Below are 24,285 nucleotides of genomic sequence, written 5' to 3' on the forward strand. Positions count from 1 at the left end.
TTGATAATTTTCGAAAAAAAATATGTTGCAAAATAATTATTTGAACCAAAATAATAAGTTTGCATTACATTTTAAGAAAAACTACTGTTCAATATATAATTTCGAATAATTGTGAAGTATGGAATGAGATTTATTTTTTTTCCCTGATGCACTCGCACAAAGTAGACGATTAACTTCAAGTGAACAGAATAACAAACAAAAAGCGATATATCCTCATTAGACGGGAGTGCGCTACAACGTTTATTAGGTACTTTTATACGTACTTATAAAGAATAGTCAATTAAAATGGCTTTATTAAATCTTAGAGGTGCGCTTGTTTCATTGTACGTATTAACGCATTTATAGCTCAGGAAATAAATAGTAATTCTTTATTTATATGTGTGGACCATATTTCCATATCTTGGTCTTACCTTATTTCCATTGTCGTAAGTAAGACAGGCCTAAGTGTATTGATCAAACCTGCCAATATCGTCTGTTAGCAGAATGTTTTGCGCTTGTTCTTACAAACAGTGATCTGTCATGTTAAAACGAAGCGTTTTTCATTACCATAATTAATTTTTGTTATATTCGGATAAATTCTTTGATAGATTTTTGTTGATAATAAAATTTTCTTGGTCTTGTGGTTCTTTGTGGGACTTGTTTTAAAAATGATAAAATTCTTGGTCCGTCTAATTCATAGCCTTTGTTGTGGCAAATTTTAACAATTTCTACTTTCATGCTACATAGTAAATTAAGAAGATATACATTTTTAGAAAGACAAATAAAAAAAATACTTTATGATAATGATATGATAAAGTAAGACAGATACATTAGAGAAATGAAAAAAAAAGTGAAAATCTTATTAAGTTAAAAGCTGAAAAAAAAAATCTAAATACGCATTCGACACTGATTTCTTCACGATTTGCATTGAAATGGGACCACACGAGACAGGCTTCATGTCTAGATCCATCGTTTGATAGCTTTAATAAATTGACTAGAATTCTCTATAAAAAGTCTACATTATTGCCTTATTCCATAAGATTTGAGATAACATTTACATAAACAGTTTGTAGCTAATACTTGGCCAATCGTTTTTTCATTATAAGTATATATATTTTTACACTTTTCCTTTAATAATCTGTAGTTATAATCACTCGTAATAGACGTATTTTTATGTAATGTATCACTATTTTCAACTTTATAAGCATTAACGTATCTACGGTTTCATATTCGGTGAGGTAGGCTTTTACTTAAAAACAATTGTAAACTAGTGCTTGTAATGGACAGGCGATGCCATGGAATCAAGAAGTAGAACTCAATTAAAACCACAGTCAAAACGTAAAGACATAAATTAATTAAGCCTTTGTATAATTAAAACTTTATCTTTGTTGTAACAAACGGGACTTGTGATAAGGGATGCAAATGTCCTTTACAATTTTTTTTTTTTGATTACGCAAATTTTAATATAAAATATTTCATTAAATAAAATAAAAATTGTTTTTGATTAAGTAGAGACTAGAGATTAATTGTTTTATTTTATATTTATACTTATAAAATGAATTTAACGATGGCTTATCCGCACATACTGTAAGCTTGTTAAAGCGAATAGCGTTTAAAGTTAATTCATATTTTAAGTCCTTCATTTCCAAGTTATACTTTTATGATAATATGAAGTCTGGTGGATATTACGAGGCGATAAGAAGGCTTTTTATTTGGACAGTTTTCAGACTTTGTTTCCTCCTTTCTTTACCGGTAATTATTTGTTGAATAAATAATGTATAGGATAATATGAAACTAACCTAAAGATTATATATATTTGGCGCATCTTATCTTTCTTTTACTTTAGAAGCTTAGTTAAAACATTAAAAACGGGGTTTTAATTTTGTAACTGAGACGCGTTTTGTTGATTTGCACTAACCTTACGCGAAATTAAACAGTTTTATATTATAAAATGTTACTTTTTCTAGAATGTTCTTTATTGAAATTAATTATTATAGACACGTACTGACTCATTCATTCATTTCATAGATTACATTAAACAAGTTAAATAATTACTCTAACACAAAATGTTAATAAAATAGTAATGAAAAAATCATCGGGCTCGTAAATCTATATTAACTTTTATTAAATTCATTTCCTGTCAACTTTAATGTTCAAACAACTTCAATAAGTTCAAGTAAGTTGGTAGAAGTTAGATGTCCTGCTCATTGTTGTTGATGACTTAGGTAACGTTAGGGTTAAGAACTTGTTGAGAACTTCACGAAATATGTACCTTATGATATTCCAAGAATTTTAGTTTCATATCAAATTTATCATCTTCAAAATATTACATGAAGTGACTCATAAAAAAGTACTCTCTTATAATGTACGTAAAATGTGTTTATTTTTTAAGTTGATTGCATAACTTTTGTTTTTCTATATTGTGAATAGTTTTTTTTTAATACTTTTAGGAGACCTTAGCAGTGAAACATTTTGTAGGTGTGTCAAAATCATTTAAACATTTAGATCTTAAGCTACTTTTTTATTTTGTATCTATTTATTTTACAAGGCTCGTAGTTCAAGTCTTCTAAAAAATTTAATTAACAAACATCAATTCGGGAACTATTAAAAGAAATTAAATTTTAGGTTCCTCCAAAAAGGACAATTACTTAAATTAAGTATCTATGTAAAATATTATTAAAAACATATCCAGTCAACGAAAATCAAACTTAAATACTTTTGGAGAGTCAATTCAAGGGAGATTTTATATCTAGAAAATAATTGTTTCGATAGTTTGAATTGTGTTCCAAAAGAGTTTAAATTAAAAAAAAAACTTAACTTCAAAGGTGTTAAAAATTGCTCCGCATAATTTGCGATGAAAAGGAATAAAAAAAAAATATATTCTCCACATTAGAAGGGAGCTTCACTAGGATAGGGTTAAAATACATCATATATTTTAAGAGAATATTACCCTGTTACAATCTAGACCGAGGCCGCTATATCTAAATGCATCCTACAGGTACTTTAAGGAAATCGTACGTACTCGTGTCACTGCAGGACTCGAAATATAGAAATAGTGATCAACGTTATGTTGATTATATAGTCTCTCTTCCGTATCATACGATCTAATAATAAAAAGGTTTTAAAGATACTTCATTATTATCTTATCATTATATTAGATTCCTTAAGTCTAACTCTTAGAAACCTTTAAGTACATTTTATATCCATACTTAAACAATTTCCTGTTGCAAGTTACCGTTGACTTGTCGGCTTTGCTCAAAAGAATTACGTGATTAAGGTCTATCGTCTCCTCGAACGATAGTTTGAAGGTTTGTCATCAACAAGGACTTACTGACAGAAAGTAAACGAACTTCTATTTGTTGTAATGTCTTCCACATAAAAACTGACATTATTTTAATTGAATAATATTGTACTTTATTTAATATAATAAAATTAAGTCCAATAGCAGCACTGTAGAAGAGATTGGATTTCGATAATTTTTTTGAATACAATTCTTTTAAGTAATTCAGTATTTTTTATATTTTATTTTATTGTTATTTATTGTTCTAATAAACAATAATTTCAAGGGCAGCTAATTTGGTTGAGCTCTATATAAATACAGAGAGAGCACCTATTGTTTTAATTTTATTTAAGTTGTGCATTCCTTCACTGTTAGCACAATAACCAGTTTCACAGAAAAAATAAATCAAAACTGAATAATCTCTACAGAACAAATTTCTTAATTAATTATTACCGTATTTTACAGTAGATTGTGTTGGTTCGAATGTTTAAAATTTTATTACAATATAAAATTTTAATATCCCTTTTCTTTATCCATTAAAATACTGAATTTATTATTATATAATCAGTTACAAGGGAAGTTACATTTAAAAAATACTTTTAAATTTACGTAAACTATATTTTTTTACAAAACATATTCTCAAATTTCGGTCTTTACGTGTCAAAATGCAGGTAATGATAAAAATGTCTTAAGTAGTAATATATTCATGAAAGCCTTATTTATTCTCTAAAGATATCGTCAGTTAATAATAAGTAAACTAGATTTATTTATTAAAACTAAAAAAATATATACACTATGTATGTACGTAATATATACACTATAAATAATAGAATGATTAAGACTTCTTTAAAATTAGTAATAAAAAGATAATATTCATAAAAGTGTATATATAGTGTAGTATATATATATATATATACATGTCTGTATGTAATAATAAGTCATTGTGGAATCCAACGGTTGGTATAACAATTATAAAATATTTATAACTAATTACATTTATATAAAAAAAATATACAGCCTTGAATTCTTTATACCTTGTTATTAATGCATACAATTAGCGAATGATGCATAGTTGTTATGTGTGTGTTAAGCATTGAAATATGCGAACTGGTTTAGCTTTGACAGAAGTATTTATTTTGAATTTTCAAGGTCAAAACGGAGAAAACACCGGCAATGCAGAAAAGCACGCCAATGGTTGCCACACATAAGGGCGCGTTATAATGATCAGTTGGACCAAGTATGGACGGCCTTACCAAGTTTATTGAGAATATTAGGTCATTAATATAGTAACTGTAATATTTATTACTTTCCTTGTTCTTCAGAGTAAAATTACTATAAATTATTTTACTATAAATTATATATATTATAAATTATTTTAAAGAGATCTTTAATTTATAATTGTATTTTTCTGATATTAAAACATTATATGCAATAAATGTTTTTTATTTGGTCTAAAAAATTATAATAAACAAGCTTACCGCTCCGGGTGTACAAAAAGTTTTTTTTCTATTTTTTACTTGTTTATATTTATATTTTTCCTGTTTTCTTCCTGATTTTTTAAAGCATTTTTTTTTCTTGTACAGAATAAATAAAGTCTATATTACACTAGTCGAAAGTAGTTTTAAAACGGTAAAACAATTTTTGAAATCGGCACAGTTGTTTTTGTATTTATTGCAAAAACTATGAAAAACTCCATTATTTATATTTTCTACAAAATTCAAAAGAATTTTTCAGATAAATTTATAAAAATATGACATGTATATAATATATTCGGATACAAAAACACGTTGGTATTAAAAATAATCACTTCTAAACAAATCCCTCCAGCTTAGCCTTTAGTTTATAGTTACAAGATTATTTTATATATGTATTTATTAAACTTATTTATCTACATTTTGTAATAATGTTGATAAAATGAATATTTAGTACGATAATTATTTCATATTTTTAGGTAAATACGTCCAAAAAGGCTTGATAACATTATATAGTGGTTATGTCCCGTCTTAGTATCGTCGTAAAATTTTGCCTAATGAATTTTGTATCCCATTCCAATGTACATATTGGAAAACTAATAAAAAAATATGTTGCGACCAATTTGACGCAAATAAAAAAGGCAACAATATCCTTAGCTTTATGAAGTGTAGTTCATTCACAGATAAGACGTTGAGCGACAATATCATCAATATGCCGCATCTGTTTCTGACATTATCTTCGTTGTCTGAGATATAACATTTGAGATAAAATAGATGTTCTAACCCAAGACACATTACTCTACTCCCGATCATAGAAGGTTACAGGCAAAGTAGCGGTCGAAATGAACAGTAAGTGAAACATACCTTTTTTATATATTTTTATTTTTGTGCGAAAAAAATATTCACTTTGGTTTTATTAGTTCATTTACTATACGATTCGTTAGAGTGGAATAATAAATTAATTTCTTAGAACATTTGAAAATTCTTTTTCTGGTATAGCGTAATGAAGGGAGATTTAACAAAAATGATTAAAACAATAAAAATATCTTAAATATCTTTTATATTATGAACAAAAAAAAAGATACTCGTTAGATTCCATTTGACAGTGTTTTTAAATGTTACGTAATTTTTATTATGTAATACCTTTTTTTGTTTAAATAAAAATTACATGTAAAAGAATTTTTATTAGAGTAATTATTAAAATATTTTTTTCAGCTGCCATGAGGCTTTCGTGCCTTTTTTTGGCGTTGGCTGGCGCTTCCGCCTTCTCAATTAATTTGAGACAAAATCCGGAGACTCTCTGCTTAGGCCAAGACAACTTCTTACGTATCGCCAATGTTGATAGCTGCCAGTTGTATTATCAGTGCTATGCTGGACGTTCATATCTAATGCAATGCCCCGAAGAGACGTGGTTTAATGAAGAGATACAGGTAAATAAGAAAAAAATGTTTGAAGGATAAGTTTAACATAAATTGTTACGATTATCGACATTTTAAAATCAATTGTATTTCAGGTTTGTGACCGATCGCCAATTCCAAGGAGCTGTCGCGCAGATGAATCAGAGCCGGAAACAGAACCTGAGCCTGAAGAAGAACAAGAACCGGAACCTGAACCTGAAGAAGAACAAGAACCGGAACCTGAACCTGAGCCTGAAGAAGAACAAGAACCGGAACCAGAACCTGAAGAAGAACAAGAACCGGAACCAGAACCTGAAGAAGAACAAGAACCGAAACCAGAACCTGAAGAAGAACAAGAGCCGGAACCTGAACCTGAAGAAGAACCAGAACCGAAACCAGAACCTGAAGAAGAACAAGAGCCGGAACCTGAACCTGAAGAAGAACCAGAAAATGGAGAGTCTGAGCCAGAAATAGAGGAGCCTGAAGAAGATCAAAAACCAGAGGAATCTGAACCAGACCAAGAAGTTGAAGAACCGGAGCAAGAACAAGAAGAAGAGAAACCAGAACAAGAGCCAGAGGCCGAAGAACCAGAGCCAGAGGAAGAAGCTGAGCAACCCGAAGTAGACGAGGAGGCAGTGCCTGAAGAGGATGCAGATCAACAAAATCCAGAAGAGTCTGATCCTGAGGATCAACTCCCCGAAGAGGAAATTCCTGAGCAAGAACAAGAAGAAGAAGAAGAACAAGTAGGCGAAGAAAACGAAGGAGGCTCAGAAGATGGAGAGGAAATAAAAAGATTAGGACGAAACGTTCATAGACAAGAAGAACAAGAAGGAGAGGAGAAAGACTCTGAAGAAGCTGAACATAATCATGATCATGACCACGGCCACAACCACGACCACCAACATGACCACGACCACGATCACGACCATGAACACAATCACGATCACGACCACGGCCATGGACATGACCATGCCCACGACCACGATCATGCCCACAACCACGATCACGACCACGAACACGACGACAATCATGATCACAGCCATGACCACGGCCACGACCACGGTCACGGTCACGACCACGACCATGATCATGATCATGAACACAATCACGATCACGATCACGACCACGACCACGGCCATGGCCATGACCATGCCCACGACCACGATCACGACCACGAACACGACGACAATCATGATCACAGCCACGAGCACGACCACGATCATGACCACGGCCACGACCATGACCACGGCCACGACCACGACCACGACCATGGCCATGACCACGGCCACGACCACGACCACGACCACGGCCATGACCACGACCACGACCACGGCCATGATCACGACCATGAACACGACCATGGCCATGATCACGACCATGACCACGACCATGGCCATGATCACGACCATGACCACGACCATGGCCATGATCACGACCATGACCACGACCATGGCCAAGATGAGGGTTCCGGTTCAGATATTGAAAAGGATTCTGTTGTGAAGTTTATCAAAAGAAAACTTGAACAGAGTGGTGATGGAAGTTTGGAGGATAACGTTTGGATAGATGAAGTCATTATAGATGATGAGTGGGATGTTGAAGGTGGTGTAGATGGGGAACAAGAAGTAGAAAACCCAATTGAAGCTCCAGAAGATTTCAGATGGGGAAAAATTTTCAAAAGCTGGCTCGATGGACAAGCTTAGGAAGGTGAAGAAATTTCAAAAACATATCCATTTTGGAGTGTAACTTTGAAATGTAGGCAGCAGTAGGTGGTGACGTAGTCTGTAACCTTAACATAAGTCGATTATTTAACTCACTTTGTGCAATTTTGTAAATATTAACGTGGATATTGAATATATTTATTACTTATCATGTGATTTGTGCCATTTTATTTGAAATTTCAGATCTGGGCCTTAGGTGCACTTTATATTGATATTCTCATTTTATTTTATGATGGACTTAGATTTCGCCCCTAACAAATATCAAGTTAATTAAGCAATTATAAAACAAATAAACTACTCACACGAAGTGACTGTATACATATGTATATCTATATATATTATAAAATAAAGTACCCCGCCGCGTCTATCTGTCTGTCTGTTCGCAATAAACCTCTGTTTATAGTGTCTCTACACTACTGCGCCAATTTTCAAGCGGTTTTCACCACTCGATAGGTTAATTCTCGAGGAAGGTTTTAGTATATAATTTGGTAAGTTTTTGTATTGATTTGTGTGTACATTAACGATATTTGTTTAAGATGTCGGGAAAACATGCGCCGTCTGAGAGGTTTCAACAAAAACGCTGTGTTAAGTCTTTGAGATATAACAAAATAATATATCGAGGCATTGTGTATCTTATATAGGTCTACAGAAAAGTCCGGGTGGCATATGTCTATACATTAAGGATAACATACTATACCCATTTACAACTTTTAAAAATTTGCATTCCTATAGCGTTTATTGGAAAGCTATTTACATAAATACGGTACTAGGTTTTATATATAAAAAAAATTACTTCCTTTTTAAGCCTACATCAGTGTCTGTAAATTAATTTTTAAATCATTCAAATCGGGCGTACCATTTGAAAGTTATCATAACATAAGTTTAATTTATATTTTTGTAGAGCCCGTGCGAAGCCGGGGCTGGTAGCTAGTGTACAGTATATATATATATATATATATATATATATATTAGTATTTAGATTAGTATCAACCGATATATCAATTGTGGAACAAATATCTCATATAACAATAGAAAATAAATTTTCGTGTCGGTAAAAATTATATATTTTTTACAGATAAAAACTATAATACCTTATTCACCTTAAGTACCGGAAATAGAGCAAGGAGTTTCTATGCTTTCACATAAAATTTTATTTTAATATATGGCGAATAAAATAAAAATTAAAAGTATTCACATATTTCGATATTAATTTCTATTGAAATGTGGATAACCTTACACACCGACAGATAGAAAATCCTTTTTTTCTACAAGAATACATTTCTTAATATTGTAGAATTTTTTGTAGACTCCCATTATTATTTTTATTAACGGTTCAATACATAAATGAAAATATTATTAAAATTTTAGCAATTTATTACATCATTAATATACAAAATAAATCTCAATACAATAATATTATAGTATAAGTAACACAACCAAAGCAAACATTAAACATTGGATTTGAGAGATACGTTTATGTCGCGGTAGGCCCGCCGGCGATCGGTCGTAAATGCATAAAATATGTTACTCATGTTCACTAAGTACGAGAAATAAAGTATCACTCCATAGTTACAAGATTATTTTCTACTCATTGGCAGTAAATATGTTCCGCGATATTAATAATATGACGCCCGCTCACGAGACATACATAAAAAAATTGTTAGACGAAAATACATAAGCTAACGTAATACAAAAATAAACATCTTAAGTTGTAGACAACATAGCAACAGTTTAATAAATTAATCGCGAAGCCAATATTAGTTAAATAAAAATATAGAAATTAAAAAAAAAAAACAGTAATCAATTTGCATCGGCAACACAGATAAAATAATGTATCGTATGTATTACACAAAAGTATGTTTAAATTACAGATAATACAACAAAATGAAGATCAACCACAGAATATGAACACGTCAGTCGACAAACATTTCACTTAATTTACTTTAGTAAAATAGAGGCGATAGAAAACTGTATACGTCATAGAAGACAACAATTTGTTCACACGTGGTCCACAGGCGGCCGTTAAAAGTAGCTAATGAGTAGATAGATATGTGATGTTGACGGCTGTGACGTCACAACGACCTCCGAACGACTTGACAGATATCACAAGAGTTGTCCGAACGCCACAGACTATATAAAGCCTACCTTAAAGCGTAAACAGTATCCGTTATCTAGCGATTTACAAATATACGATGACCAGATACTTTAACACTAGAATTTTGCAACAATGCACCGATTGTATTGCGCGGCGCACCTAGTAGCAAAATATATAAAAAATATCACTTATGTTTTTTTGCGTTGATTTTTGTCATATCCATGCAATATCGATAAAATGTATCTAAAATGCCTACATTACACATAACATAGGAAATAAAAAGTGCTTTAAAATGAGACAAAAGTACATCCAGAATTGTTAAAATTATAAATAAAAATACTAAAGTGCTATATACAATTAGTATGATATAACATGCCATGGATGCGACAAATAACAACTCTATACAATTCCAAATTTCAAATCCTATCGCTCCTACATGCCTACTCTACGGCGGTTACAAGGAAATATCACGTGAATTTTACATTCCGTTAGTACAAAAGATTGTTTCATTGCTATAAACTCGAAGCGTGCTTAACATTAGTTATATTTCAAATCCCTTGACATTGTTCGGTAGAAAAGTACGAAATAGCTGCGGTTATACAAAAATTCTACTCCAGAGATCAGAGGCCCGTCCGCGATCCGCGGCCGCCGGTGAGCGGTCCGCGCTGCCCTCACGTCGTGACTTGATCGCCGAGTCTTCAGAACAATCCCACGTCCTTCTTCATGTTGGTCTGTTTCCAAGCGGGTAACACTGAAAATTCTTCTTTGGTCATTCCAAAAGCCTCCTGTGAAAAGAATACAAGTCTTTATATTTATAGATTAATTATTTACATTTCAGTAATTGTATTTTGTTACAAACTTTTCTACGTTAACAAAATACATATACCATTAATGAAGGTAATTGTATGGATTGGAGTGGCCTGCCGTAATACTGTACAAGGATGAGTCTTCTAAAGCTGGTGCGAGTCCGAGAAGTACATACCAGGAAGTAGGGTCAGAATTCTTCTTTAGAGCTTGGGGGAGTCAACGTGGTTGGAGGACGTACAATGTACACTATACACAGAAGTACATACCAGGAAGTCGGGCGAGGACAGGTGTCTCTCGAGGTGGTGGGGGTCCACGTGGTCGGGCAGCGGCCGTCTCTGGAGTGCTGCGAGCGGCAACACTGCGTCACAACTAGACAGACGCGACAACTCCACCGTCCCCGACACGCACTCACCAGCCTTGTACCCGTGCTGAGGAACGTGCGTTTGTACATTTTGTGCGAAAGAACTTTATGAGTACCGACACCAATATTTCTACATTAACCAACCGACACCGTACAGTAAAATTATTTATAATACTATATACAAGAATATTTTTTTTTAAAACCTTGAAAAAATATGAACAGCTTCATTATCTATTTCCAAAAACTTAACAAAGACATTATAATTATACACTGAAACCTTCTCATTTGAATCGAAACTTGTAATGTTTATGAAAATCTATGATGTGCTTACGTTGTAAAGACCAAAACATTTTTTTGAATTACATTAATAATTAAAATCAGTGCAAAGATGTAAAACTAACAGCAATATTGGCATCCGCGGCCTCGTCGTGATCCGTCCACGTGTCGAACAGGTCCATGAAGGCCTTAGGTTCGAGGCCCGCGGCCACCACTCGCACGTCGGGCCTACCCTCGCGCGACACGCGCCAGTACTGCTCAGCGGTACGTAGAGCCGCCACCCGCATCGCCTGCCAGCGAGCGGCGAACGCTCCCACACCTGTAGGATCGATTTGTATACATAAGACCAATATTTTCGGATCACTACGCGTTTTATAAGTCGTGCTGGCCTGGAGGTTAAAGGCCCGCCTATCACGGGCGTGAGGGCGCGGGTTCGAAACCTGGCAAGTACCAATGTGATCTTTTCCGAGTAATATGTATTTTCTAAGGGTATTTAGACACCGCTGACGGACGGTGAACGGAAACATCGTGAGGAAACCTGGTCTTATAATTTCAAATTATAAGATTGAAATCGCCAACCCGTCTTGAGCAAGCGCGGTGATTAATGCTCTAACCTTCTCCATGTGAAAAAAGGCCTTTGCTCAGCGGTGGGCTCCGACAGGTTGTTGATGATGATGATGATGATTTTTTATTATTATTTTAAACTACACACTCCCGACGTTTCGGTTTCTTTGCAGCAGCCGTGATCACGGACAGACGAAGTGAAATGGAGTATGTAGATTAAAATTGTAAAAAAAACGCATAGTAATGCGGAAATACTAGTTTTATTAAAATGAATGCTCGCGAAAGTCTTAGATCTCCTTGGTTTTCATAACTTATATTAAGAGTTTTTCTGCGTGAAAGATCCATTATCGTCTCATCTATCTGATGCAGAGGCTGAGTAATCAGAATGAAACCTTCCTCTTCTAATTGAGGACCGTTTTTGTATACATTTAATGCCACTGCTGTGTGGGCAGACAACAAAGATATATCTTCTCTATGAGAGCCTCGGTCGATGTTGGTAAATGCATATAATAGATCTCTAACCTGTGTTCCGTTCGGGCTCGAACTCCCCGTCCTCCCCTCTCGGCCACCAGCCCTGCCACAGCCACACGCAAACACCGTCGTCCATCAGGAACAGGGCTGTCAGTACACATAGCATTCATTAATATAAATTAGTCTTTCTAAGTCCTCATAGATTTCAATGTGTCAAAGAAACAGGATAGATGTGAACCTCTGTAATCATATCTTTTTGGTACTTTATAGACGAGACATCTAAAACAGTAATACTGAAGTGACGAGACTATTTATTTTAAGAAAAGTCATAAGTTATTTTGATTAAAGCGTAATATATACATAATAAAAAAATTCGGCTCAGCATCTCAAACAATATAACTTTCTGATTAAAAGTAAAATTTTGCAGGTTTTTTTGAATATGTAAATATTCGCGTGTCGTTTTGATGGTGATATGTTATAACTCACCAGGTTGAGAAGCGGAATACAGCTCCTTTTGTTCAAAAGGGAAGGGTGTCACTAGTGTCTCGTGCCGAAGCGGTGACAGCACCTCGTGCGCTTCGAACTGACCTCCCAAATCCGTGAAATGGAATAGTCTAGGAGTCACATCCGAACCGACATCTCTCCCACTTAGAACTGAATTGTAGTATTGTTTGCTGGTGACTCCTAAACTATCAAGGAATTCCTTACTCTCCTCTCCCTCCTTGACTGAACTCACTTTTATGTCGGAGCTGCTAAATATGTGACATTTTTGGGCAACCAGCTTATTGGCTAACTCGATGGCTATGTGCTGTGTGTGCTTCATGCTCCGGGAGCCGTGCCATATGTATACGCAGGATTTTTCAGTGTCGACTAATATGAGGGAACCGCGACTGCGGAGTTGCCTGACAGAACACGGAACTTGCAACAAATACGCCTCGTTTAAAACATTTCCTCGCGTTCCGTATAACCGGAAGCGGCTCTTATCTGTCCCCTTCTTGCCTTGATGGATGACTAAGTTTCCTTGGAACAGGTTCAAGAATGCCGGCGGTTCATTGCCCTGGGCCACTCTTATTTGGGGACCTTTCTCTCTGTCTAGTTCAACCGTCAACAAAGCGGCTGCACCTTTTTCATTAGAGGATGCGTCTTTGCCTTGCCAACAGAAGTAAGCACATCTTTCCCTGCCAGTTAAATTGTGCTTTGACGGTTTCCCATTCAACTCCCGTCCCGTAACTGTTATCTGGTATTCCCATCTTATGATATAGCTATCCCCCGAGAAGAACTCCCCGACTTCCGACTCGTTCTTCACCTCCTGGTAGTCATATTCCTGTATGACCCATTTGCAAACCGATTTGGTTTTAATGTCGTAATGCCGCATCGTGTCCTTGTCGTAGTAATGTGTCCCGCGGCCGATGTGGGAGCCTTCCAGTATGAGATCCGGGTCTTGGTACTCATTGGACCACATCTCCTCGGCGTCGCACGGGTTTATTTCAACACTGTTCGATTTATTCTCTTGAGTTTTAACTTTTATAACCCGACTGTAGTCCGGCCAGTCGAGGAATTTCTCTTTGAACAATATGGTTTCCATGTGCTGTGTGACTTTCGACAAAATCGTCCATTCCGGCCGAATTTTATCGGATTTGGCGTTCGACGGCGTATCATTCCTGAGTCCTTGAGAAGCGGCCGCGTTTATTGGATTTATGTGGCACTCCTCGTAATTGTAACCTTCATCGAACAACTCCTGCGCTAGCTGGGCGGCCCGCCTCCTACTCTCCAGCGGGACATTCTTGCCGTACCATATGTACATTTCCGAGCCGAAGTCGAACACTATGACTTTTGACTGGTGCAGCATGGCTATTTTCGGTACTTGTCCCCAGTATTCCTTGATCGGTACCAGTTCATCGTCTATGACTTCGTAGCACATGTTCGTCTGTATGACACACGACTCGTATATTTCGTCTTCGTCCGGCGAACCAGTTTCAGCGGGCCTGTACTCCTCAATACCATCTGTGACGCCGAGGAGCGACCAGAACTGGTTCCAATGTTTGTTTGAGTAGTTCTTTGTTTGTTCGTCTATCTTTATAACTCCCGTCGCGTTTTTGCATCCCAGATCCTTTGTATTGTATATGTGTTGTGCGATGTCTGTGCTGCGATTTCTGTGAAACGTAATTAACGCGAGATTATTATTTACCTTATATGTATAAAGAAATAGTGTTGTGAATAAAAAATATTTTTGCAACCAAATAATAAATAATGATTATACATATTTGTCCCTTTTTTCTAATATAACACCAACCAAAACAAATAATGCTGTATAATGTATATATTTTTTTGTCATTATATGTACTAGAATCCATCTAGATTCTAGATCAATAACTGGTAGTAATAAACTTATTAAAGGAAAAACCTTTCAATGACGTTAGCGTAGAGTCCAATATAGAGGAACAACTGGTCGCTGGTGACGAGTACGAAGCAATCGCCTCGGTTCACGTTTGTATGAACGGGTTCAACAAGACGCGTCTGAAAGAAAAGAAAATAGTGCTCAACGGTGAAAAAATATATTATATTCGTTTTTCTACAACAAACATGATCTTGATACTAATAAAGTACTGGGATAATATTTTTAAAATTAGAGCATTTTGAACTTATCATTGAAATGAATTTAATGGCTTTAGCAGTCAGCAAATCACATCAAATCTTGTACTTATTATGACGTCATATATATATATATTCTATTATTTTAAATGCCATTAGACTGTTCTTAGTGACATGTATCATATTTTATTACTGTATTTTGAACCTTAGCATCAATAGATGATGTAAAGTAATAACTTTTAGGTATTTTGTATTAATTCAATCGTCATCTCCACACATAGTCTGCACCTTTTCACGTATAATCTTCGCGCATGTTATGAGCGTCCTTAATGAATTTCAAACCGCATACTACATATGTTTATTCGGGTAGTTACCTGGAGCCGTCTCCTCCCTTTAACGTGCATCAGCATGAGAGATTTCGTCCCTTGGCTCGGTATATTATTGGCTGAAGCACTCCGCAGCGCCACGTTTGAGAAATCTTCTTTAGTAGCGAGCGCTGCCAACGCTTCGGCGGCCAGCCCGCAGTTAGCTGTCACTGTAAATTTACAAAACTCGCTTATTGTTTACACCATATAAGGTTGTCAGTAAACATTATATAATACAGACTTTTTTATATGAAGAAAATATTAAACGTATGAGTTATTATTTTTGGATGTAGAGATGACGTCGGTAATCATATTCGTACCGGGGCTTAATGTCCTGTTGCTCGTAAAAATGTGACTTTATGATGTCTAAAAATAATCCTGTGACCTAACATCTGACATCTGTTTCGATGTCAATATATAAGTTTTTTCGATTCGTATAAGCGTACCTTTCTCCTTGGTCGCTTGTTTGTTGTTGGTTGCCGGTGGTTGCGCGATATATTCCTGTCTGAGGTCGGTCCTAGCGGCCAGAGCTCGTAGCGGGTTGCGGGACAAGTGGCGACGTTCACGTTTGGCTCGTCTCGCCCATTCGTTAGACAAACTGCAACACGCAACATGTGACGTATGTCATGTTAACGAATGAGTATTATAAATGATTTTTCAATGTCAAATGTTCAAAATGTCTGTAAGGATATGAAGAAATTATGAAAATAATATGACCTAGCTGCAGTTTGATGGAATGGAATAAAATTTTCAAATTCTTATTAGTTAGAAGTTTTGCTTTGCATCTAAAAATAACCTGCGACAGAACTAAAGGAACTTTCATGTCGTTTAAATGTATTGCGTCAAATTAATATAAAAAAAATGATTTTAGGCACCAAATGAATAAATAACATCATATAGGAATATCATAACAACTTTAGGAAGAGCTCAATAGAAAAGCATAGGATTTGTATATATATCTTACATTTGTCTGGAGGCGCTATCAATGGCATCTAGATCAATGTCGACATCAACAGCCGAGGTTTTGTCTTGTTGTTGCAGAGCGGGCGCGAAGAACGCCTGGAAGGTTTCATCATCAGCTCGCGGCACTATCACGGAACAACCCTTCTTCTCCAAGCCTATTGATTCCTCGTCTGTAATAACGAGCGGAACATATATCAACTTGATTATTAATTATATTTCAATTATTTCGTATATATATATAAACTTATCGGAGAACAAAAGTTAACTTATATCTTAAATATCAGGAAATAATTTAAAGACAAAGTTTAAGTAATAAAGAGCCACGAAACAAAGAAAGAAAGGTAAGTAATAAAGTTATTTTTCCGATCGTTTCTCGTAAGACCTTAAAACCTCTTCCGCACACAAACAAAGTGATTCATCGCTGCATTACTGTAATGCTTTTGTCTTGTATTTATAACGTCTTTAGCCTGTCCTGCGGCGTTTTCCTTTAAGCTGTTGTAATAATATAACATTTGTGAATACACAATAACGAAAACTCACTTTCATCGACTCGACTGATACTCTCGCTGACAGAGTGACTTCGTTTGAACGATTCTCTATCAATTTTTGGTATTTCCTTTGGTTTTTCAGCGGCGCTCATCACGGCACACGACGCCGATCGGAGCGGACCTGATGCGAAACCATTGGTAGGGGACGTTGGAGCTTTACGAGATCTGTTGACATTGGAATAATATATATATATATACATGAAATTATGACAAGTGATAGTATTTTTGGATAATTTTATTGTTCCTATTACAAATAGATAATTGTTAATGTTTTGATTTATTTTTCATCCAATAACGATTGCATTATTAACAATGCGATTCGCGGAAACACGTTCGTGTAATGGCAGTAAGTCTATGCAACTCGTTGTCGAAGGTCTACCTCCATGTAAGGTCCCAATGCACGGCAGCCATCGCCACTTGTAACACTTTATTTGGTTATATAGAGTAAAATGTCCAGTAGGTTATTGGTTATGTCCAGACTTACGTGTACATAATACTAGTTTACAACGTTTAACCTAAAAACCGAAGTTTCAAGGTTTACGATTCAAAAAACCTCTTCGTGTCTTAACTCGTACTAAGCATGTAAATATTGCTATGCACATACTGTTTACACAGTTATATAATATAATTACATGTTTATTAATTATTATCAAACAAATAGATTAATTAATTTTGTTTTTTTTTTCTACAGAACTGTGAGTTCTGCGTAATACAGTTTTCCTTATAGCTGTGCGAGTCCTCATTGCCAGCGGATGTCCATTCGCGTACCGATTCGCCTTGACGTTAAATTATATTGATAATACGAATTAATTCATCGGCATGTGTTGAAGGATACTGAATATATAAACTTACTTACTTACTTAACTGTGACATATTTATTGAAAATTTATATCAATGTACCTGTATTCGCTATAAAATACATAATACTAATTACTGTAAGCGAGGTCGCGAATTAACAGATTCCTGTATCCGAATTTGGTAACGAAAATGTACGATTTATTATCAGTCCACTGATTGTACTACATAATATATAATATTAATTAAGGTACTGATTTCTTTTTTCTTTTGAAATAACTAGAATTTAAAGCTACGTATTTTTTTTATATTTATAAATATTTTTATATATACATGAAAAATATTTGTGAAACTAGTACACCAAAGTTATATTGTCGACCTACAAGTTACAAAAAAATCTCAATTAAATCGGGATTATCTTGAACTGAAACCGTAACTTTATATTTATATAGTACAATTACAAGAACAAAGACAAATGAAATTTTTCCTTCATAGCAATACTATTATTGTTTAAAACTAAAAAAAATATATCAAAGTAATTTAAATCGCAGTTAACCTTAGTAAGTCGTTTTAATACGTTTAACTTATATTTTATTCTGCCTCTTAAACTACGCTAGCGCGTAATACCAATGGACAATTTAAAAATAAGAAACCTTGTATAAATTTATATTTAAAACATAGAATATTAAATTTAAGATTGTTTTCAAATGTGAATGATATAATGAGGTAATTTTTTGTCCTTACCTGAACCTATTGGGTGCTGGTATGGCTGGTGCGATAGCGGGTGAGGACACAGGCGGAGTGGTGACGGGCGGTGGCGTCAGTGGTGGCGTGGTCGTGTTCACTTTGTCACGCTCCAAGCGACCAGCGACTGTGAACAGCGACGCATCGTTCTGGGGAACACGCTTCCGCCATCCCTGGAGACAGACATTTATCAACGCTCATATAATTAAAATTTAGTTATTGAGAATTTTTTGTTTGATAATTTCATATAATTTGTACTGAAAGAAGGTTTGTCACTGCGCGACGTCGTACTTGAGTCAGTTCTTATTCTTTTCACGATATAAAAATAATAGCAAAGCAAAAATTTGTCTCAGCCTTAGCCTATCATTCTATATTAATATTTTTTAAGTACAACAAGCATTATTTAGGAAATCTTTATTTAGGTCATTGATAAAACAACACAAAGTTGCATACACTATGAATTGCAATCAACAATTCTGTCTGGCTATATTTTAATCCTAAGTCACGTCATCTGAATTATAACCTAATTATCAAAGACTTAGGATATAATATTTAATGTTGAAATTCAACAAATTCTACGAATTACATTATATCAGTATGTGGTCAATGACTCATTGTGGTAGAAGTTCCAAATTACTCATAACAGAGTTAAAATACCGACGCCACAATTTCATTAAAGCATCTCACAGACATAATTACAATAGTCTCTACGGATTTCTCACTTTCTAACATTTAATTATATATACAACTTAAATTGTTATTAACGAAACAATACGATTCTGACACGTCATACTGTTGGGGCGCTATAAGTCTGTTAATATATAGAAAAAGTCAAAGAGAGGTACATGAAGAGTTGGTAATAATATTGACCTACATAACGAAAGGATTTCGAAAGAAGGAAATCGTTCACGGATATAGGTCCGAGCAATTAGCTATAAAACAATGCAACACAGAAACACCTTGGTATTTATCCTTTGTTCAAAATATAATTTGAAATAAACCTCCATTTCTATCGTAATAAAATATAGAAAGAAACACTCATATTTATTTTATTAATTAACGAAGTTGTATCGCAAAAAGAATAATTTAAATAATCGTACGTACAAAGCAAATCATGAAATGTCTAACAAATTACTAAGAATAAATATGTATTTGTCATACTATGCGGTTTTAGCCCGACTGTACGGTAACTTCCGACGTAATAACTACGAGTATTATTTTCATGTCGGATATACTTTTATTATTTATTAAATTATCTAAACTATACGTTATATTATTTATATGTAATCATTTAATTTACCTGAGCGGCTGTCTCCAGTTTGTTCCTCCTATCAGCTAAGATGTTATTTCCCAATTCGTTTTCGTCTATTTGAACCTTCTTCTTTTCGTCTACAGCTGCGTTTAAAGACTCCTGTGCAATTATCAATTAATTAGAACGTGCCTTAAACATTAACAAGTAAATAAAACAAAACAATTTTATCAGCTGATTTCAACAACTTTGCCAGTGCATCGAAAATTAGCATAACCAAATATAACATTTAGGTCAAAACCTCACTTATTCCGATACATGAACAACATAACTGTAGAGTTAAATAAAATTAGTTTTGCTGTTTTTGAGTAAATATGAATGTATTGTGACTGTCTATGTTGATATGTTTATGAATCGAGCCTTAGTTTGCGTTAGGCAAGCTTTCGTGACGAATGAGAATTATAATACTTTTAGTAGTTACGACCTCTAACATATAAATATAAGATAAGATAATAAACGTGGTAACGTAGAAACCACTGCTTTTATCATGATGCTTCCCATACAGACTAGAGGGGATTTAAAAGGCAGTTTATTAGCTTATTGTATATAATATTTATTATATAAACATGCCTGATTTTCAATAGCGTCGTTATCAAATTTCTTAAAGACCGGCTTCAACCCGTTCCCATTCCTAGTTTTATTCTTCAATTCACCAATCACTGAGCCGAAGTTCAGGCCGGATGGCAGTGCCGACTGTGTTTTCAGACGTCTAAGTAAAAGCGGTTTCCTATGTTCACTATTATCTGATACTTTTTGTTCGCATTCTGCATTGTGTTCGTTCGTATTTTGATCTATATTAGATTCATTATTATCTGTAAATTTTTCACCCAAATGTTTTATTCGATCAGCTATATCGTCTATTGTATTTTGTAATCTCATTGTTCGTTCACTAAACGGACTGTTTTCCTTTATTTGAGGTTCTACTTCAACCTTCTCGGGTTTCGCGGGACATTCGTTGAGAGCCAAATTTTGTATAATAGATTGCAATTTGTCATCGTTCAGAACAGTTTTTTCTAAATATTCTGCGAATCGTTCTTTGGGAGGGCTGTTCCTTTTCATTAATTTGGCATTTGTTTTGTTTAAGTTTCGCTGCCTCAGTATTATGCTTGGTGTTAATGATTCATTGTCAACATTTTCAATTTCGTTTATAGTTGTAGGTACATCAAACGTCTGGATTTCGCTTCCAGGATCTTTTGACTTCGTTTCTACATTTTGTCCTTTATTCTCGTTCTTGTTTTCTCCGAGAATATCTCTCTCAAAGTCGCCTTTGTTGGAATTCACAAGCAAGTTTTTGATATTGTCGGAAATATCTGTCTCTGGGTCGAACACACGATCAGCTTCATCGTGACATTGAGAACTGATAACTTCTTCATGACAAATTATACTTCGTTGTTGCAAAACTTCTTCTTTAATAGTTTCTTTAGTAAAACCGCCGTCAGGTGACAAATTTGTACCCAAGCTTTTGGCAAAGAAATACTTCCACACGACGTATATAAACGCGCCAAACGCAATAATAACACCGTAAAACATTTTAATGTAGTCAGATCACATCACTGACTAGAATAACTTTATATGCACATTGCACTATTAAAGATAAATAATATTAATGTTCGCACTCAAGCAAGGTTCAATACATTATGGTTGTGTGAATAAAACATTGGTCGCGCACGTTTATTTGATAAAAGCAACTGAAACGACTGCAAGTTTGATAAGAGAAACAAAACGAGCGCATTTCGAGGTTGACGAATGCAAACTGAACGAACATTTACAATTATCTGGCACGAGAGAATGTGACTCAGAAGTACTCGTATATCCTAGAATCAATGTAAACATGATACTACAGCTTTACTATGATTCATCATATGAGATGCTATGTTTTGTCAATATTATGGGTGCGCTACCAGGTGATAGACTCAGTGACCTTGACTGGTTCAGATACAACCGCACCCAGCAAACGAGTACTGACCCTACAACCGTTGGAGTATATACATAGTGTGTTCGAATCAACACATAAAACTATCTGTTAAAATGTTTGAAAATGATTTTTAATTTGGGAAATCAACGCTGCGGAAATATCGAGTTGATAAAGAATTTCCTGTACTTTAATACTTAGACATATTGTTTATGGTTAAACTGATGCAATGTTTACATAATATACACTTGCGAAAAATTCATCAGAATTATTTTTAAACAACTGACATTAAAGATGAACCTCGAAACATTATTAAAAACGTTGAAGTGTTTCGGTGTAATACAATTAGGATAATAACGTAGAACCATATATGAAAAGTTGTCCGTACCTAACTCGTTGGAGCCAAAAGGAAATACATTCAATTAGATGCTAATCAAAACCACGGTCGGTTAGAAATAAAATACAAACTATATTAAAGATATTTTAACACATCCTTTTAATCACCACACAACAAGTTAATATAAAAACACACACACGTTCTTCAAAATCATCAAAGAAACTAATTCAATGACAAATCGATCAAGAGCTTTACAAATAAAACGCTTAAAGAATTTATTTAAATTAATACCAATAATAACACATGGTTTGGATATGTAGAATATAAAAATATTGATTGACAAGACATATAAAGCAGCGTATATAAATTGCAATGTTGACACATTTATGAAAATGGGAATGTATGCCGCGATGTACAATATAAGGATGGAATAGAAAACATAAAATGATAACGGCGTGCTATAAAGAATGTTATTAAAACTCTGACACGTACGAAGAATCCCCCTAAATATACATTACGACGTGATAACAATCGAGATGGCCGATAACGTTGATAAGGATCCGTGAAACGACTAAACCGCACAAAAGAACAGAACAACACAAACGAATCACACCTATACAAACTAAGACAATATAAACGGCAGTACTATTAAAAATTCGAAAGCGCTAATTTTATTAAACCGTTTAAATTTCACCGTACGAAATTCGTAGATTTAATAACTTCGCACTGTTCAATTTAGATTAAAAATATATTATATGGTGAAAGCAAAACTTTTTGGTTATAAAGTGCGCGCGCGCACATCCGAAGCGGCCATTATAACGACTGGGTGCCGGGCAGTCTGCGCGGAGGCAAGTCGCCTCCAGAACGACATCCACATATGGTTTTAAATGACTACCAACATTTGGTTACATCGTGGAACAAATACTAATTTGATTTCGGCTGATGGCAATTGACTACAAACTTAAAATATACGATATTCAGATCTTCCTTAAATTATTATGTTACTATTATAGATTTAAAATAAAATAAGACATTTGATCGGAGAGTACAGCAGCTATTGTTGTTGTGTAAATGTCTTTTTTCTATATAATAATATTTTTTTTTAATAATTTATATGCAAGTAAAATCTGTATATTATAAAAAGTTTTATTTTATTTTATTCGTAATGAAAACTTTCAGTATCAACTTCGTAACTTAAAACGATGTAACATATAAAAAATTGTGAAGACATCAACGTTTAAAGAAACACGAATTCGTAATAATTTTCATTGTCACGTTAAAAAAATAATAAAATTCAATTCACCTGTTTTGGATTATACTACATCAAAAATAAAACATTATTTACATTACCAATGAATGTACGGTGCATAAAAAAAATTAATTTAAGTAAACATTTTAATATGTTTTGAATAAAAAATAAATAATACAATCGATTCGTATTAAATCTACTCCAAATGAAGTGTCGAAATCTAAACTGTACATATTTCTGACATAGCTATGTAGTATGTATGTCTGTGGCACACCGTTGGCCAAAATTTATAATTAGTTTTCACGCGCATAAACACTGACATACATAACTACCGATTCTAAACATATAACGTGTAATTTAACTAAAATCTTTTATACATTTCCAGTACATATTAAATTTAATTTTTTTTTTAAGTCCAATTTATATTTTGTAGTAGGTACAAGTGCAACAGGATACGGAAGTCCGAGTCGTCACGCGTTCCCATAATGTATGTAAAATGACACGAAGCGATGTTTCGCATAGACATTGCCATAACAAAAAAATATATATATCAAAGCTTTTAATATTTCACATCAAAAATGAATCTGTGATTGAAAGACATGAAAACGCGATTTAATAATTTTTATTTATATTTAAAATATATACAATTTAAATAATGATAATAAAATGATAGACACAAGTATTTATATCCGAAAAACCTAATTTAATTTCATTGTCATAATGCAACTAGTTTATTTTAAGCTATGTTAACACAATAGCTACACAGAAACCTATGTATATTATTTAAAATAATAGTAACTTTACATACAAATCTATAATGGATTGGAACACTATAACCAATAACAAAGGAATGTTGAATAACCAGTGCCTTAACATACTATGAAATCTAAACGTAATGTATTGACCAGGCTATGCTGTTTGTATACATTATATGACAAAAAAAAAAAACATGCAAAATACTCGAGCGCCTTAGCAAGTTGAAAAACCAGTTGCGTTCGTGACGCTGACTTGTTCCGAGTCATACAAACAGGGTTTGTAGTTTAGTGAATAT

At 34.2% G+C, this 24,285-nt stretch overlaps 2 protein-coding genes across 3 annotated transcripts in view; one reads left to right on the forward strand and one right to left on the reverse strand.

The window, feature by feature from the left end:
* The first annotated feature begins 5,437 nt into the window (after window positions 1–5,437).
* LOC116772593 (sarcoplasmic reticulum histidine-rich calcium-binding protein-like) lies at window positions 5,438–8,002 on the forward strand. The gene is made up of 3 exons (XM_032664824.2): window positions 5,438–5,580; window positions 5,947–6,161; window positions 6,245–8,002. The coding sequence occupies exons 1-3, from the start codon at window positions 5,574–5,576 to the stop codon at window positions 7,826–7,828; spliced, it is 1,806 nt and encodes a 601-aa protein (XP_032520715.2). The 5' UTR covers window positions 5,438–5,573; the 3' UTR covers window positions 7,829–8,002.
* A 1,197-nt stretch (window positions 8,003–9,199) lies between these two features.
* Window positions 9,200–24,285, reverse strand: part of LOC116772746 (supervillin) — a 53,337-nt gene continuing 38,251 nt past the window's right edge. For both annotated transcript variants that reach the window (XM_061522389.1, XM_032665021.2), the window contains 12 exons: window positions 19,728–19,838; window positions 18,428–18,600; window positions 16,881–17,053; window positions 16,342–16,510; window positions 15,824–15,975; window positions 15,387–15,547; window positions 14,825–14,937; window positions 12,907–14,573; window positions 12,472–12,567; window positions 11,511–11,704; window positions 11,015–11,176; window positions 9,200–10,726 (listed from right to left, as the gene is read on the reverse strand). In XM_061522389.1, coding sequence (XP_061378373.1) covers window positions 10,640–10,726; window positions 11,015–11,176; window positions 11,511–11,704; window positions 12,472–12,567; window positions 12,907–14,573; window positions 14,825–14,937; window positions 15,387–15,547; window positions 15,824–15,975; window positions 16,342–16,510; window positions 16,881–17,053; window positions 18,428–18,600; window positions 19,728–19,838 — 3,258 coding nt within the window. In that variant the 3' untranslated portion in view covers window positions 9,200–10,639. The remainder of the gene's footprint in view (window positions 10,727–11,014; window positions 11,177–11,510; window positions 11,705–12,471; window positions 12,568–12,906; window positions 14,574–14,824; window positions 14,938–15,386; window positions 15,548–15,823; window positions 15,976–16,341; window positions 16,511–16,880; window positions 17,054–18,427; window positions 18,601–19,727; window positions 19,839–24,285) is intronic.

This window comes from Danaus plexippus, chromosome 12 (genome assembly GCF_018135715.1).
Source record: "Danaus plexippus chromosome 12, MEX_DaPlex, whole genome shotgun sequence".
NCBI lineage: Eukaryota > Metazoa > Arthropoda > Insecta > Lepidoptera > Nymphalidae > Danaus > Danaus plexippus.